Source organism: Chiloscyllium plagiosum, chromosome 12, assembly GCF_004010195.1.
Source record: "Chiloscyllium plagiosum isolate BGI_BamShark_2017 chromosome 12, ASM401019v2, whole genome shotgun sequence".
NCBI classification, from domain to species: domain Eukaryota; kingdom Metazoa; phylum Chordata; class Chondrichthyes; order Orectolobiformes; family Hemiscylliidae; genus Chiloscyllium; species Chiloscyllium plagiosum.
This window is the reverse complement of record NC_057721.1, coordinates 70,289,387-70,308,260: the sequence shown is the minus strand read 5'-3', so window position 1 is coordinate 70,308,260 and position 18,874 is coordinate 70,289,387. Positions and strand designations below refer to the sequence as shown.

The 18,874-nt window shown below is 40.6% G+C and overlaps 1 protein-coding gene across 2 annotated transcripts in view; it reads right to left on the bottom strand.

The window, feature by feature from the left end:
• LOC122555398 (interferon-induced GTP-binding protein Mx3-like) overlaps window positions 1–18,874 on the bottom strand; it is a 45,986-nt gene that overhangs the window by 8,869 nt on the left and 18,243 nt on the right. For both annotated transcript variants that reach the window (XM_043701368.1, XM_043701369.1), the window contains 8 exons: window positions 16,370–16,507; window positions 12,605–12,759; window positions 12,060–12,198; window positions 9,266–9,464; window positions 7,340–7,418; window positions 6,269–6,391; window positions 4,994–5,138; window positions 1,625–1,783 (listed from right to left, as the gene is read on the bottom strand). In XM_043701368.1, the coding sequence (XP_043557303.1) occupies window positions 1,625–1,783; window positions 4,994–5,138; window positions 6,269–6,391; window positions 7,340–7,418; window positions 9,266–9,464; window positions 12,060–12,198; window positions 12,605–12,759; window positions 16,370–16,507 (1,137 nt within the window). The remainder of the gene's footprint in view (window positions 1–1,624; window positions 1,784–4,993; window positions 5,139–6,268; window positions 6,392–7,339; window positions 7,419–9,265; window positions 9,465–12,059; window positions 12,199–12,604; window positions 12,760–16,369; window positions 16,508–18,874) is intronic.

Genomic DNA, 18,874 nt, shown 5'->3' with positions numbered 1-18,874 from the left:
CTTGTCAAAGGCAGTATTAAAGTCCATGTAGACAACGTCTGCCACTCTGCCCTCATCAATCTTTTTGATTACATACTCAAAACAACTCAATCAAGTTCATGAGACACAATTTCCCATCAACAAAGCCTCACTGACAATTCCAAATCAGTCCTTGTCTCTCCAAATGCACGTAAATCCTAACTCTTGGAATCCCCTCCAACAACTTACCCATCACTGACATCAGACTCACTGATTAATAGTTCCCAGGCTTCTCCTTAGAGCCTTTTAAAAATAAAGACACACCATTAGCCACCCTCCAGTCCTTCAGCCTCTCAAGTGTGGCTATAGCTGATGCAAATATATCTGCTAGGGGCCACACAGTTTCTTCCCCAACTTTCCACAATGTCCTGGGATACACTTGATCAAGTCCCAGAGATTTATCCACCTTTATCTTTTTTAAGATCTCCAGTACCTCCTCTTCTGTGATGTTGTCTGTTTTCAAGATATCAATACTGATTTCCCTGAGTTGCCTAGCCTCCCTATCTTTCTCCACATTAAAAACTGATGTGAAATATTTATTTTGTATTTCTCCCATCTCTTGTAGTTCCACACATTGATGACCTCATTGATTTAAAGTGGCTCTATTCTCTTCCCAGTTGCTCTTTGCTCTTTTGGATTCTCCTTAATCTAATCTGCCAAGACCATCTCGAACTCCATTTTTTGCCCTCCTGATTTCCCACTTAAGAATGTCCTTACTCCCCTTATACACTGCAAGAGAATAATTTGATCTCAGTTGTTTATACCTAACATACCTCCTTCCTATTTTTGGCCAGAGTCTCAATATTTTTATCCATTGTTCCTGACTCTTACTAGCCTTACCCTTTCCTCTAAGTCAGACATATAAGGTAACGCCTCTGAACTCTTATTATCTCACTTTTGAAAGCCTCCCACTTACCAGCCATTCTTTTACCTGCGAAAGACTATTTGTGTCGTGCCTTCAAAATTTGCCTTAATCCAATTAAGAAATTTAATTTTTATATAAGGCCTATCCTTTTCCATAACTATTTTAAAACTAATAGAATTATGATTATTAGTCCCAAAGAGCTTCCCCAATAACACTCCAATCTGCCTTATTTCTCAAGAGGTCAGGTTTACTCCTTGCCTAGTATGACGTCTTCATCTTGATAAAGAAAACTTTCTTGAACACATTTAACAAGTTCCTCACGTATGGAGTCAGCTATTATGAGGGGGCATAGCTTTAAATTAAGGGGTGGTCGGTATAGGACAGATGTTAGGGGTAGATTCTTTACTCAGCGTGTCGTGAGTTCATGGAATGCCCTGCCAGTAGCAGTGGTGGACTCTCCCTCATTATGGGCATTTAAGCGGGCATTGGATAGGCATATGGAGGATAGTGGGCTAGTGTAGGTTAGGTGGGCTTGGATCGGCGCAACATCGAGGGCCGAAGGGCCTGTACTGCGCTGTATTCTTCTATGTTCTATGTTCTATGTTCTAAAAGTAATTATTACGGATTCCTTGATGATTCCTTGATGAGGAGTTAAATGAAAATCCTTTCATGCCCTGAAGAAATAAATATTCTTGTCATTCTTGCAATACAAAGTTAACATTTATTATAACAATCACATACCTGTGACAACCTTCAGTTTATTAATGGCTGGCTCTTCCAATTCTACAATGTTATCCTTTACCAGTGATTCAAACGTCTTGTAGTTGACAAACCCTGGTAGTTCCCTTCCACGGTAATTATTTTCAAAATCTCGAATTTCATTACGCAGGTCATCCCGGACTAATAAAGAGAAGAAACCAGGAGAGAGGAAAGTAACTCTAAGCTAAAAGTGCTTTTTTGTTTCACTGGTTTGATCTCAATCTCAATTTATCACTTACCTCAATTAGTTAGAAGTGATGGGAAATAAATTAAAAGTTTGCATTTTTGATTTAGGAGATACCAAGATACTTTACAGATACATTAGAAGTGTAGCCATATTTCCTACATCATTGTGCATGCCAATGAGATAAATAATTAATTAATTTGTTTCAATGTGGTTGAATAAGGGATACGTTTTGAGCACTACATTGTGAACATGAGTTTGCTTTTAGTCAATTAATAGCATCAGACCTTTTATAACCAAGTAAACAAGAGCTGGGAGTGGCATGGTGGCTCAGTGGTCAGTACTGCTGCCTCACAGTGCCAGGGACATGGGTCCAATTCCAGCCTCAGGTGATTGTCTGTGTGGAGTTTGTACATTCTCCCTGTGTCTCAGTGGGTGTGACCTGGTTTCCTCCCACAGTCCAAATATGTGCAGGTTAGGTGAATTGGCCAGGCTAACTGCTGTCCATATTTTCCAGTAATGTGCAGGCTAGGTGGAGCAGCCATGGGAAATGCAGAGTTGCAGGGATTGGGTGGGATGGTCTTCAGAGGGTTGGTGTGGACCTAATGGGCTGAATGGGCTGCTTCCAAACTGAAGGCATTCTATTCTATTCTAAACAAGAGATGGTAGGGCTTTCATTTGACATCTCATCAAAGGATCGGTGCTGGGTCCTCTACTTTTTGTCATTTACATAAAAGATTTGGATGCAATCATAAGAGGTACAGTTAGTAAGCTTGCAGATGACACCAAAGTTGGAGGTGTAGTGGACAACAAAGAGGGTTACCTCAGATTACAACAGGATCTCGACCAGATGGGCCAATGGGCCGAGAAGTGGCAGATGGAATTTAATTCAGATAAATGCGAGGGGCTGCATTTTGGGAAAGCAAATCTTAGCAGGACTTATACACTTAATGGTAAGGTCCTAGGGAGTGTTGCTGAACAAAGAGACCTTGGAGTGCAGGTTCATAGCTCCTTGAAAGTGGAGTTGCAGGTAAATAGGATAGTGAAGAAGGCATTTGGTATGCTTTCTTTTATCTGTCAGAGTGTTGCGTACAGGAGTTGGGAGGTCATGTTGCGACTGTACAAGACATTGGTTCGGCCACTATTGGAATATTGCGTGCAATTCTGGTCTCCTTCCTATCGGAAAGATGTTGTGAAACTTGAAAGGGTTCTGAAAAGTTTACAAGAATGTTGCCAGGGTTGGAGGATTTGAGCTATAGGGAGAGGCTGAACAGGTTGGGGCTGTTTTCTCTGGAGCATCGGAGGCTGAGGGGTGACCTTATAGAGGTTTACAAAATCATGAGGGGCATGGATAGGGTAAATAGGCAAAATCTTTTCCCTGGGGTCGGGGAGTCCAGAACTAGATGGTATAGGTTTAGGGTGAGAGGGGAAAGATATAAAAGAGACCTAAGGGGCAACTTTTTCACGCAGAGGTGCTGTACATCTCTATGTCTCTATGACTCTATAATACCTTTGCTGGTGCAGCAGTCATTCAGTATTAATGTGGGTTATGTGCTCAATCTTTGATGTAGGACTTGCTCAGAGTGCTGGCGCAGAAATGAGAGGCGAATGGCCATCTTCTACACCACAGCAGTTCTGAGATTCTGTGACTTGACCCAGATATGGGGAAGGTTTTATCACTGACCCTTACTGATGTGACAACTAACAATAAATCAAAATCTTAGTACAGTACTTGGTTCATTGCGATCTTACTGCATGTGGGAAAATAGTTGTCAAAGTTAGAGGCTAGTGGGTGACTATGGCAATATTTTTCATTAGTAGAATAGAAATGATTGCTTGATCAACTCACAAAATAAATCTTCTGTCTGCAAGACTACACAGAATTGAAACAAGTGACAAAATATTGCATTTCTTTCTTGAATGTGTTGCCTTTTCCATTGGCCTGTCATAGTTTAGGCCAATGGAAAAGGCAACACATTCAAGAAAGAAATGCAATATTTTGTCACTTGTTTCAATTCTGTGTAGTCTTGCAGACAGAAGATTCATTTTGTGAGTTGATCAAGCAATCATTTTTATTCTACCAATGAAAAATATTGCCATTCCTGAAAAAGGGCCTGTGCCCGAAACGTCGAATCTCCTGTTCCCTGGATGCTGCCTGACCTGCTGTGCTGCTCCAGCAATAAAGTTTCAACTTTGATCTCCAGCATCTGCAGACCTCACTTTCTCCCTGTCATAGTTTAGCATCAAAGTTTTAAAACAGGTCTGCTCCCATTTTCTATTGCAATTCTTTTTAATGTTCCCTCTCTCCTCAATATTCGTCTTGGATTATTCACAGCAATATTAATCTCGAAGACTAATCTTTAAAGTCTGAAGACTTAAGGATAGTATTTTAAGTTTGGTAGCATTAGTTGTCCGTGGCTTTCAAATTTGATTGGAGAATACCAGTCTTTTTGATGTTGAAACAGTAGTGGTGGGAGTGTTACAATGTGAAGAATGTTTGTCATTATCTCCAATGTATACCTGCTTGAGATGTATCCTCAATTTAGAGGGAGGTTGATGTCACTGACCAGTGCTCAAGAGGGCTAGGCATGCTCATGATGGTTGGCAGTTGATGGAATTCATATTCAATTAATAAATCGGGAATATAAAGATCATCTAGTTCTGAAGGCCATTAAACCATTGTTGTTTGCTATAAAAACCTATCTGGCTCAGTAAGGCATTTTAGGAAAGAAAATCTACCAATCCTCCTTGGTCTGCTCTACATGTGACTCCAGACTCATAGCAATGTGGTTGACTCTTAAATATCCACTGAAATGGTGGGGAAAGCCACTCAGGCCAAGTTTAGTTAGTGATGGGCAACAAATGGTGACGTTGCAAGCAATGCCTACATCCCAGGAAAGAGTAGTAGAACCCACCATCGTCCCAGAGGACCAGAGGGTTGCTCCTTCATCAGAGAGAGATAACCAGTGGTGAGTTTGACTTGGAGGGTCACCACAACTTAGAACTGAACCCACGCAACTGGTTCCACTCTGCATTGCAAATTAGCCATCTTAACTGATCACCCCTCCTGCCCCCTTGAAAGAATAAAAGAATCAAAAAACTAGATTACTAAAGGTAGCCCAGCCAGGATCCCAAATTTAAAGCTCACTCATATGATTCCTACTCACAATTTAACGTCTGCTTCTCCAGAAATGAATTCCATTCTTCAAACACCTTTCGTACTTTGGTGATGTATCTCATCCCATTTATGAGGATCTGAGTCTCTTCCCCGGATGTTAAATTTTTTATTTGATGACAGAATTTGTTGATTTTCTGCAATCAAATCAAAGGTATTGAAAAGTGGCCACTGTGAGAACAAAGAAAGCATTAAAGAAGAAACAGTCGCTCAATCATAAAGCGTTGCTCCATCTATAATAGACTCCATCCATGTATTAAATCTTCTGAGGAAAACTTAAAAACATTTCCTCTCTGAAAGAAAAATAAATTCACCATAAAAAGGTCATGCTGCAGCTGCACAAAACTCTGGTGAAGTCGCACTTGGGGAATTGTGCACAGTTCTGGTCACCGAATTATAGGAAGGATTTGGAAGCATTGGAAAGGGTTCAGAGGAAATTTACTGGGATATCACCTGGTATGGAGGGAAGGTCTTACAAGGAAAAGCTGAGAGACTTGAGGCTGTTTTCGTTGGAGAGAAGAAGGTTGAGAGGTGACTTAATTGAGACATATAAAATAATCAGAGGGTTAGATAGGATGGACAGTGAGAGCCTTTTTCCTCAGATGGTGATGGCTAACACGAAGGAACATAACCTTAAATTGAGGGGTGATAGATACAGGACAGATGTCAGAGGTAGTTTTTTTTTTACTCAGAGAGTAGTAGGGGCATGGAACACACTGCCTGCAACTCACCAACTTTAAGGACATTTAAATGGGCATTGGATTGTGATCTGGACGAAAATAGAATAGTGTAGATTAGATGGGCACCAGATTGGTTCCACAGGTCAGCGCAACATCGAGGGCTGAAGGGCCTGTATTGCGCTGTAATGTTCTACAAAAAGAGCAACCCTCAAGTCCAACAATTAATTCTCAGGCTGAGGTTTCCTCTGTGCGATGCTCCAACAGTGATTTCCATGTCCATTGAAGTTGGTTTTGAAGTTGTGGTGTGACTGGGGATGAGTGTGAGAAGGAATCATAGGCTGGCCAGTCAAACCCCAATCTTTCTGTCAGGAACTTGGTTTTTGATTAATTCAATGATCTGTTTCAAATCAGGGCTGGAAGTGAAAAGGATTGGAGATTGTAACATTGACTTTCGATGGTAATATGAACTTTAAGAATAGACTTTACATGTGATGTAATCAGATTTTCCATCGAGCACTGCTCCAGCTATCCACTGAATGTTAAAAAAACTGAGTAAAAAGGAAGTTGTTCAACAGAAACAATTTTACCTCGATCATGAACATTAATTTCTCTTCAGGTGCATCAGGAACACCATTGCTGTAGTCTTTCAGACTTTGCTTTGTTTTGTTCAGTTTCATTTCAACGTCCTTTCTCAACTGTGGCAAAGATTTCTAACAAAGGCAAATGAGATGAAGATCACTTATCAAAATGGGATTCAACATGCAGTGCCAGTCAGCACTCTCTGAACACCAGATGTATCAACTTTAGATGTTATGTTCAAGATCTTTAGACTGGGGTTCGGTCAACAGTGCTATACTAACCCTCGTTTGACCATTTGCATCAATTCATGCTTTCTTAGTCAATGGGCCTCCCTCTTAGCTCATGCTTCAACTCAGATTTGAGTGAATAAGAACATCAGAAATTGGACCAGGGTGGGCCATTTGGACCCTCAAATCTGCCCTGCCAGGCACCAAGAACATAGATGATACACCTGAGACTGTAATTCCTCTCTGATGCCAGCTCCTCATAGCCGTTAGCTCCTCAATATTTCAATAATCTGCCTATCTCTTCTTTAAAAACTTCCAATAGTCTAACCTCCACAATTCTCTGGTGGCTTATAATGCCCCTTCCAATGATTAAACGTTCTAATTTTTAAATTGCGCCCCTCCATTTAACTAATGATATTAACTCAGGAGGTAGGTTTTTAAAATTAATGCTCTTGAGCAGAAAATTTTAAAATTAATGCCCTTGAGCAGAAAATTTTTCCCAATGGGGTTGCATTCTGAGATCTCAGGTTACTGGTCAGAAACCCGAGTGCGATTTTAATCTCTGTAAATCCCATTGGATTCCCAAAATGTACTTGGATGAAATGAAATTCTCACTGGGTAGATATTGTTAATCGACCTGCTCAGGTATGTTATGACAAGTGTCTGGAGCAAATGGGACTTGAAACCAGACCTGCATGTCTTGAGGTAGGGACACTGCCGCTGTAGCACAAGAACCCTAAGCCATATTGAGTATGCTCACTTGTAACAGCCCATCCGAGATATTAACGAGTATTCATTGTGACAATACAGGTGTGAAAGAAAACACAGATTGTTTCAGAAAATATAACTTACATTGATGTGGCTAACAAGTTCGTTTGTCAGTCTACCAGCTAAGCATGGAATAGTGGCTTTCCCATTGTCCAGAAGTTGCCTAAATATTAAATGTAAAGAAAAATTCCAGAATTAGGTTAATATATGAGTGAGAAATATAGCAAAATGCTAAATTGGTTAAAGGGATTTTTAAAATATATTGTCACATGTATCATTGTTTGCAAATCTCTCCTTGGTTCACCCTTCCCTACTTCTGTAGCCACGTCCAGCCTCTGATCTCTGCAGTCCTCCCATTCCGGCCTCTTGTGCTTCTCAGGTTTTCATTCTCCACCCACCAATAGTCATGGCCTCAGCACAGTTACTGAGCCCTCAAAGCAGTGGACTGCCTTTTGTAAAGCTCTCACCTCTGTAATTCTTTCCCTAAGGTATTAGTTCTGGATGTTAGAATTCCCTGTCCAATTTTGAATGTTGGGGGGTGGGGGGAAGGGGGGAAGAGGGGCCTGGGTCCCAGCACAAGAGATTTGTTCAGTGCTAGCTGTTGATTTTCTCCTTCAAAATAAACACTACCAAAGGGCCAATAGCAGGAGTTGTGTGCCTGCCATTGCAGCAGTGACAACATTAGTAGAAATGTCAGTCTTTGAGCAGCACCTGAAATGACATACCTACTGCTAGGTGAGACCTGGTCTTCTGTCCTCAGATCTCTTGAGGGGAAGCCAATCTACAGCATTTTTGGGCTCCTGAGACAGCCAGGATGGAGAGGGGAGAGGAAAAGATAGGCTGTCATCTGGGAAATTTCAATCCATTGCCAAAATAGGAGGAGATTGCCTTGTATGTTCCCTGATTGACTACCCATTGCAGCCAGGAAGATGGCTGTCACCCATGGGTCCCTCCTTAGGGAAAAGTGTATGAATTCAGGAGCTAATTCAAGAGAATTTCATCAAAACTACCGGAACCCCACTCACGGCGATCAAACTTTGTTTTATGTTACTTTTGTGGAGTGCTTCAGTGAGAGGCACTATTTTACTGGAAGCTAATTCCATTGTTGGAATTAACAATAAGGCTAGGAGTTGAGGGAAAGGTTGAGTCAGTTTTAGGCAGAGTGTGGACTACTTAAAGGTGACAAAGCTGAGGTGGGACAATAAGGAGGCTGTAAGAGGACAGTGTGGGTGCAATAAAATAGAGGGTGCGCTGGGTGGGCTCCAAACTAGACTAGTGCCACCTGTCTGCTCCTGGTCCATATCCCTCCAAACATTTCCTAGTCATGTACTTATCTAAGTGTCTTTTAAATGTTGTAACCGTGCCCACATCCACCACTTCCACAGGAAGTTCATTCCATACGTGAACCATACTCTGTGTAAAAAAATTGCCCCCCCCCATGTCTTTTTCTAATCTCTCTCATCTCACATTAAAAACATGCCCCCTTGTCTTGAAATCCCCCACCCACAGAAAAAAACACCTACCATTAATGTTATATACCCCTCATTATTTTTGCTTGTTTATCTTTACTGCTCATGAAAGAACCAACATCCACATGCCACTAGTTTGAATCAAACTCCTAAAATGATACCAATAAACACATAAATTCAGACATCCTTCAACATTCTTTAAATCACTTTAGATTACTGTGAAGAAGCTCTCTCAAATGCTTTGTGTTTGCTTCAAATACTAAATCCTGTCAAGCTAATATACTTTCACACCCAGTCTATTCCACAATATTGACCTCAAGATCTTTGAATATTCCTATATATCCAGATTAATTAAGGCACTGGAATCAACCTTAAGTTCTGATGTTGAGATCAATAATATGAAAAGTACTCACACCTGAAAATTTACAAAATTAAAGCAACGAAGTGTAAAATGAGCTGACAACAAATCGACAGACAGAAGTGCTGTAGTCAGAAACAAAGATAAGAGGATATTAATTGTAAATAGGTCTTCACACATTACCTAAAGTGTTCGTGATCTTCAAAAAACATTCTTTCCTTTGTGATTGCATCATCAAGGGTCAATTTGTCATCAATGTCCTTTTGTCCACGGCACTTGACAATCATGTAACCTTTCTTTAATTCCACTATTATGTTCCGCATAATGTCAACAACACTTGCCTCTGTTCCTTTGTCAACCAGGTCAGGCTTTGTTAAAATGCCTTTATATTTAAAATAAAGTCAAAATAAATTTCCTTGGTTATGCCATTTCATTTTGAAAAATTCAAAGAGGAATTGAATTTGAAAAGAATGTGGCTATGACGTGGCCATGGATTTGGTGAGTACAGGTCGATGGTAAGAGTGAGAATTTGGAGTGTGTGGGAATTTGGTGCAGTGAATGAAGTAGTATTGCTTTTAGTCTCTGATATATGCAGCAGTTTGTGTTAGTTTGAGGCGGTAAGTGTTTAATTTGTTTTGTTCCATATTAGTGTTTAATGCAAGTTAGTCTTTAGAAAATGACAAAGTTACAACAAAGTTGAGATATTGGTGATCACCTTCCAATATTCCATTGATTCTGGAATAATTCTTGCAAATTGGAGCGAGCAAATGTCACTCCTCTATTTAAGAGAGAGATAACAGGGAACTGTTTAGGAACTGCAAACCTGTTAACTTTACATTAGTCGTTGGCAAAACACTAGAAACTATTATAAAGGATGTGATCAATGGACACTTGGATGATAATGATTCAACTGGGCATAGTCAGTATGGATTTGTGAATTTGAAATCGTTTGATAATCTTTTTGTAGTTTTTTTGAGGATATTAGTAACAAAATTGTAATGTGTTAATGGATATAGTACACTTGGACTTTCAGAATTTTGATAAAGTCCCCAACAGGTTAGCAAAATTTAAGCATGTGTGATAGATGGTAATATACTGGCAAGGATTAAGGATTGATAATAGGCAGAAACCATTGAGTAGGAATAAATAGTTCATTCTTTCATTGGCAGGCTATGCCTGGTGGAATCCTACAAGGATCAGTACTGAGATCTCAGTTGTTCACAATATAAATGAATAATTTGGTTGTGGGGCCCAAATTTGTGGATGATACAAATGTATGTTATGAGGGAGCTGTAAAATATTTTCAGGAGGATTTAGACAGTTTTAATGAGTGGGCAAGAATGGGGAAAAATGTGTAAAAGTGTGAGGTTTCACTTTGGTAGAGGTTGGAAAGTGTGCACATACAGATGGGCCTCAATGTTCTTCTCATAAGTCATTGAAAGCTAACATGCAGATACCGCCAAGGATGTTAGCCTTTATTGCAAGAGGAATTGACTACGGAAGTAGTGAGTCTTGTTTTAATTGCATAGAAGTTTGGTTAGACTGCACCTGGAGTCCTGTGTGCAGTTTTGCTCTCCTTATTCTGGAGGGATGCTTTAGTCATAGAGGGAGAGTAACAAGATTCACCAGACTTGTTCCTCGAATACTAGTACAGACCTATTTAGAGAGATTGGACGATGCGGACCTGAAGTTTCAAAGAATGGAGGGATGAACGCATTGAAACTTACAAAATACTAAAAGGGATTAGACAGGGTAGATGCAGATAAGATGTTTTCCCTATTTGGGGATTCTAGAATTGGGGTCACAATTAAAAAGTAAGGGAGATACCATTTTGGAATGAGTTAAGAATTTTTTTTTAAAACTCAAAGCGTTGTAAATCTTTGGAATTCTCTACTGCAAAGTGTTGCCAAAGCTCAGTCTTTGAGTATGATAGATATCTGATTACCAGAGTTGTACAGTTGTAAGGATAATGTGGGTAAAGAGCTTTGAATTATTTGACTAGCCATGGTCATATTATATTCCAGAGCAGACTTGATGGTTTGATTAGTCTATTCTTATTCCGAGGTGCTTGAACTAAAATGTTGATCTAAATAATATGAATAATTTAGACTAAGGTATGCCAGAGCATGTTTCCTCTGCTGGCGTTTATCAGCAGAGTCACTGCCCTTCAAGGTGACAGTGTTTAGCCTGTAAGAACCACTCTCATGTTCCCCACTTTCAGTCAGCTTTTGAGGGATCTGACTTCAGATAATTTCATCTCCCTCAGCACACCCCAATTGTACAGCAAACGAAACTTCACAGTTTGGAACCATAGACACAAACTAATTTATTACTCATTCATGGAATGTAGGGGTCACTGGTCAAGCCAGCATTTAATTGCCCATCCTTAATTGCCCAGAGGTTAGTCAAAAGTCAACCGCATTGCTGTGGGTCTGGAGTCATGTGTATGCCAGAATTCTCTTTCTAAAAGACATGACTGAATTAGGTGCCAGCATTACCTGCTCTGGTCCATGTGACTCCAGACCCACAGCATTGTGGTTCACTCTTAACTGAGCTGTGATAGGACAATGAAGGATGGGCAATAAATGCTGGCCTTGTCTGCAATATCCACATCCCATGAATGAATTAAAAAGCAGTAATATCTAACTGTCTTCAAGAGCAAACATAAATTAGTGATTGTTAGTGAGGCTGTGCCAAAAGATTATGGGCCATTTGGCCCATCTGTCTGTTCATATTAACCAAACCTACAATCTCCAGCATGGCATTTATTATTCAACTTCTTTGAAATGGATCTGGATAAAGACCATGTGTGGAATAGGACTAGAGCTGCTCAGACACTTCATGACACATGATGGCTTTGACAATGGACCGTTCTTTCAAAACCTTTTCGACTATTCTCTGAGCAACACTGTAAAACTAATATTTTCTCAGCAGTGGGGCCTAAGGGCATCTTAATTCCCTCTCTTTATGTAATTACCTAGAGTCCTTTCTCCAGAAGGGTCCACTTCCTGGGCCATTTTCAGAGCTTCTGTGGTTGCTATATCAACGTTGCATGGCACAACCACCAGGTTAATTGTTTCTTGTTTCTGGATGAACGACTTGATGAGTTTCTTAATCTGAAAGGAAACACAGATCACATGACTGCAGAATCAAAGGCAGACAGTGAATAACTGTATGTACAAACACAAAACACAACAACAAAGTAAGTTATTTTTCTTTCATAGACTTGCAAAAGTAGATCCAGAAACACCTTTAATGCATTTGAAGAGATACAATAATGTTGGCACAAATACATAAATCACGAAAATTAGTGCAATATTTGGTAATGAGTCTTAAAGAGAAGACAGATTTGTAATTATGTCCCACAATGCTTTAAAACAAATTGAAGCAAAGTCACATTTGTAATATAAGGATCATGGCAGTGAGCCTGTGCACACCAAGGTCTCATAAACAGCAAAAAGTTAATTGTCCTTATGGTTAGCAAATTGGTAACTGATAACCCATGAACTGAGTTCTCTGTACCTGGTCTCCAATATTTACTGGTTGGTCACCAACTGCCACTCTGGCAATTCCTGGCAAGTCTATAAGGGTCAGATCAGGGACGTTGGTGGATTCGATTTCAAGACTGATTAGTTCTGGGCTGATTCCAACTCCTTGTCCTGCGATTGTGTTCTGGGCTGGGGAAGAAGTCACAGATTGATAAGTAACTAGATTAGACATCTTAATCAGGCATACTAGCGGTCGGTAATTGGCATGGCTTAAAAATAAATCGTGCTTAAATTTATTGGTGATGATGCTCATTACAACATCTTCCCCAGCTACGCCTAGCTGAAAACTATGAACTTATTTTATGCCAATTACCCAACTGGTTGCATCCAACAATGTCAATAAGCATTCAATGCATTGTCACAAATATGGGATTCTGTATCACTGCACTTCGATTCATCAGCTGGTGTTGGAGATGTTACATTCACCAAAAGCCCAAATGTTTGTTATGGATCTGGTCACATCTCAGTCATAAGTCAACTTGATGTGGCAACGTCTTGGTTTGGTCTCAGTTAGAATACTTTTCCAGTTTCAAACTACTCACATGGTAGGTGATATGGAAGCTCTTGGAAGTGTAGAAAGGAGGGTGACAAGCTTAATTTTAAGTCTGAAGCATTTTAGTTGTCTAGTTTAGCTCACAGACTTCGGGTGAAATACTGCATTCAATCTGGTCTACTTGCTATAGGAAAGATGATGTTAAAGTTGAAAGGATTCAGAAAAGATTGACAAGGATGTTACCAAGGCTGGAGGATTTGAGCTACAGGGAAAAGCTGAACAGACTGGGGCTGTTTTCCCTGGGGCGTCAGAGGCTGAGAAGTGACCTTACAGAGATTTCTAAAATCATGAGGGACATGGATAGGATAAATAGTTACGGTTTTTTACCAAAGGTAAGAGAGTCCAAATTAGAGGGCATTGGTTTAAGGTGAGGGGGTAAGATTTAAAATGGAACTAAGGGGCAAATTTTTTCATGCAGAGGGTGGTGCGTAAATGGAATGAGCTGCCAGAGAAACTGGTGGAGGCTGGTACAATTACAACATTTAAAAGACATCTGGATGGCTGTATGAATAGGAAGCGTTTAGAGGGATATAGGCCAAATGCTGGCAATGGGACAAGGTTAATTAGGATATCTGGTTGGCAAAGACAGGTTGGACCGAACAGTCTGTTTCCATGCTGTACATGTCTATGACTCTAAGTTTAGATTAGCGTAGATTCCCTACAGTGTGGAAACAGGCCCTTTAGCACAACAAGTCTGAAGAGTAAGCCACCCAGACCCATTTCCCTCTGACTAATGCACCTAACACTATGGGCAACTTAGTGTGGACAATTCACCTGACCTGGACACCTTTGGACTGTGGGAAGAAACCCACGCAGACACAGGGAGAATGTGCAAATCCACACAGTCAGTCGCCCAAGGCTGGAATTGAACTCAGGTCCCTGGTGCTGTGAGGCAGCAGTGCTAACCACTGAGCCACCGTGTTGCCCCTAAGTATTCATTAAGAGAATAGCAGATTGAGACATGTCCTTACTGATTAAAGTTCATAAGATGATTAAACACATTGTGTTTGATATTGTTCCAAATAAACAGAAACATGAGGGTTAGAGAGAAGGTTGAGAGGGGCTGTGTGGTGCTACGTGCTTAATACTTAAAGCAAGAACTAGACTGCACATTTATCAAATGTGGATGAAGCTGGTCACTGATGTAATTGATGTCCATTTGCTGAATTCTTTCAAGTAATCAGTTGGTACGGCTAAGGATTAGCAATTGGAAGGCTTTATTTTGTTGCCTCTACATTGACTGGGCTTTCTGCTCCTTCCAGAGGCTTTTCATCGTGCTGAGTATGTCTACTGTCTAAATAAACTGTGCAAGGCTGGATGATCTAATGGATCCTTTTCTGTTTGCCATTGTGTGCTGATCCAAAAAGAGGGTTTGGATCAGGGAAATTGTTAAGTCCATATTGTTCAGTTCATATTTTGAGAAGGTAGCTTAGACCCTAACTTTTTCTTATTTTAAAGTTATATGCGAAAATGCCATGTTCCAAATGCAATACGACTGGTCAACGTACTCAATGTTAAGCACAACACAAATTATTTAAACACTATATTTCAAATGCAAACAAACGAAAGAGGAATTTAGAATAATTTAACTATTGGCATACTTAACCAAATAATAGATACAGTACCTAATACTTACACCGAAAACATCAAATCTCCTGCTCCCCAGATGCTGCCTGACCTGCTGTGCTTTTCCAGCACCACACTTTCTGCTCTGATCTCCAGCATCTGCAGTCCTCACTTTCTCATTATTTATTATTTGTTCCAATGTAGTAGCATCCCATAAACACACCCCTTGGCAACAATGCAAATTCAGACACAGATTTTTACATGCAGTTTTCTAATCCAGGAGCAAGAAACATCCAAAGAAAATTAAGAGATCATAGCAGCCAAGAGACATTCACTGAAGCTTCCAACTCTTTTGAGATGCCAAACAGCTGCTGATGTTCCTGTAAAAACTAAAACCCAGAAATTCGGGTCTATCAGCCATTCAGGTTGCTTCCATTGTTCCAACTTAAAAAAAAACTGAAGTCCTCACGAGTTATTTATTCTAGTGGTTCTGGTAGACTATGCCTCTGCCTTACAACGTCTCTTCAAACAAAAAAAAGGACAAAATAACCTTTGAAGGTGACAGTATCTTCACAATATGCTCTAACTCATTCAGAATGTTTGCCAGCTTCTCACCATAACATCTAAATCACAAGACATCTGTGCTTTTTGTTGTCTTTCTGAATTCTTTCTTAAACTGCAGTAAGTTTTACACTACGGTTAATTAACTGCAACCACAGAAAAGCAATTTACCTGAGGGAAGATTACCATTGGAGGCAGTCAAGAGTTGGGTCATTAGGTTGACCCTGGGTCTTGAGGGGTGATCTAATGAGTAGGGGCTGAGTAGGTTGAACATGTACTCATTGCAGTTTCGAAGAACAAGGTGACCTTATTGAAACTTGTAAGACTCTTAGCGGACGTGAAAGATTAGATGTGAAAAGGTTGTTTCCCCTTGTGAGAGAGTCGAGCACTGGAGAGTATAATCTCAGAATAAGGATTCATCCAAATAAGACAGAGATGAGGAGAAATTTCTTCCTTCAGAGGGTGATGAGAAAGATGGTAGTGTGGAATGTTTGTAACAGCAGAGGACTGCAGAGGCTGGGTCGTTCAGCGCATTCAAGACTTTTTTTTTAAATCAAAGGAGTCAAGGGCTAGGGGAAATGGCAGAAAAGTGAAACTGGGGGTTATCGAATGAATAGACTCATTGGGCTGAATGGCTTACTTCTGCTCCCGTGTTTTATGGTCTTATTTGATTCGAGAGTTAATTGTAGGATGCATTTGGTTAAAGTGCTCAGGTCTCAAAAGAGCAATTATATTAAGACACGATGTAATATTTATTCACATGAACTATTAAACCGAGGGAAAAAACATCCTTCTCATATGGGTAGAAAAAAGCTTTCTAAAGGCTTTGTTGTTCATTCAACACACTTTCTAATACTTGGGAATATTTGATAAAGTGCTACTTTGGAGCATAATCACCGGGTTTGTATCTGAGAGTATAAATTCCATCTATGATATAGAATTGTCAATGTGCTCCCTCAGAGTAATTCTTACTGTGTCTCAAAGTAATCAAGTTCCAGCGCTAACCTACCCCCACATACATGGCAATGATTATTGGAAAGAAAAAGAATCAGAACAAACCTTTGTGGATTTCTTGTTCCACTTCAGTGGTGCTTTTGAGTATTTGCACGTAGTCCTTGTACTTTATTTTCCCTTTCCAAACATTCTCCTTTCTGACTTTTTTGAGCTTCAGTTCCAATGGGCATCTTGTCACAATCCCTGTCACACATTAAAACAACATGAGGACTAAAAATACCATGCCAATTCAGGTCAATCTTTGCATTGTGATGGGATTACATTTGAGAGTTTTCATCAGGACAAACCAACATGTTAAACAACTGTCTGCCGTACTGAATCTTTTAAAAAAATCATTCATGGAACGTGGTGTGATGGGATGAGCTATTATTTGTTGTCCATCCCTAATAGTCACTTGAAATAAGTGGCTTGTTTGGCCAAGTCAGAGGGCAGTTATGAGTCAAGAACAGTGCTGTGGCTTTTGAGTCACATGTATGGCAGACCAAGTAAGGATATCGAAAGAAATCCAGTTCTTTGAAGCTGTTGCTTTTGAGGACTTCTTGTGAAGGAGTGAAAAATCTGAAAGATTTGTGCCATTGACCCATTTCCTCAGTTTTTCCTTCCCTCCATTCATAACATTTCAAATAAACAGCAATTCTTGTTACATATTGAAACTTGGTCCATGGGTTCTGTTAACCTAGATCTAAAAAGACAGGTGAATTGGGAAATTATACACAATTTGATAAAAGTCTTTAACTTTTGTGATGGTACCAGGGCTTGATTTCCAGCATCCTACCCAAGTGAGGTATGACATAGACAATTCTGCCCATTTTAGGGACCTCATCTCACTGCCACTGCTGTTAACTTAACTGTATGCAAGGGAGTTACCATAAAGGAAGATTAACAAACACACTTTGCAGGGATTTCATTTCTGAGGGGGATATATGTCTGATCTTCGTTGTCAGGGACTAACGGAGTGAGGGATGTGAGCTGAGGAAGAGGAATCTTTGAGAGAGCCACTCCACCTTATTACTGGAGAAGTCTCCCCACCAAGCCACAACCCCCTTGATGCCAACACTTACCTATGGCCTGGATCTCTCAGCAAACATTGACTACCTGCAGCTATCAGTGACACTGCATGCAATGCCTCGGTACCTGTTGATTGTCCATTAGATAGGGGATACGGAAAGGGTGGGGTGGGCAACATGCATTCAGGATTCTCGATTCAGCAGATCCCCCTGACAGTAGGTGACAGCGGTCTCTTAGGTGTCGCTGGGGTGGGGGGAGGTTACAGTTTTTGGGTTCAGGTCAGAGGGATGGTGTTGCGTTTCTAGCAGGAGGAGAGGATATCTGTCCAGGGTGGAAGGGATTATGTGGCTGGCAGGGAGTGTACATAGAAGATTCTGGGTAATCCCAGATGGAGGATGGGAAAAATTTCTGGCTGTAACAGCTGCTCCTTTTTTTGAGGCATTTTAGGTGCTGGAAGTGATTTCCTCAAATTCAAGGGGCAGCAATTACTGTTTTATATGCTGTTGCATTGTTTTGGAACTTTGGAAAAAAAAAAGTCAAAACAACAGCAGTTTTAAAAGGGAGAAGAACAGACAAAGGAAGCACGTGGTGAGGACAGTGCAGGAGAGAGAGAGAGAGACAGACAGACAGACAGAGAGAACACCTGCACATTTACTGCCTTTGCTGAATTTGAATTCATGTGTCGCTGGACATTGGAGTGCATCTGGGAAAATTAACAAACAGTGAATTTCACTACTAATCTTGGAGCATAGGTGAGGTGCCGGAAGACTGGAGGTTGGCAAACATCGTATCACTGTTTAAGAAGGGTGGTAAAGACAAGCCAGGGAACTATAGACCTGTGAGCCTGACTTCAGTGATGGGTAAGTTATTGGAGGGAACCCTGAGGGACAGGATGTACATGTATTTGGAAAGGCAAGGACTGATTCGGGATAGTCAACATGGCTTTGTGCGTGGGAAATCATATCTTACAAACTCAATTGAGTTTTTCGAAGAAGTAACAAAGAAGATTGATGAGGGGAGAGCAGTAGATGTGATCTATATGGACTTCAGTAAGGTGTTCGACAAGGATCCCCATGGGAGACTGGTTAGCAAGGTTAGATCTCATGGAATACAAGGCTCAAAGGTAGAAGACAGAGGGTGGTGGCGGAAGGTTGTTTTTCAGATTGGAGGACTGTGACCAGTGGAGAGCCACAAGGATTGGTGCTGGGTCCTCTCCTTTTTGTCATTTACATAAATGATTTGGATGCGAGCATAAGAGGTACAGTTAGTAAGTTTGTAGATGAAACCCAAAATTGGAGGTGTCGTGGACTGCGAGGAGGGTTACCTCAGATTACAACAGATGGGCCAATGGGCTGAGAAGTGGCAGATGGAGTTTAATTCAGATAAATGCGAGGTGCTGCATTTTGGGAGAGCAAATCTTAGAAGGACTTATACAGCTTAATGGTAAGGTCCTAGGGAGTGCTGCTGAACAAAGAGACCTTGGAGTGCAGGTTCATAGCTCCTTGAAAGTGGAGTCACAGGTAGATAGGATAGTGAAGAAGG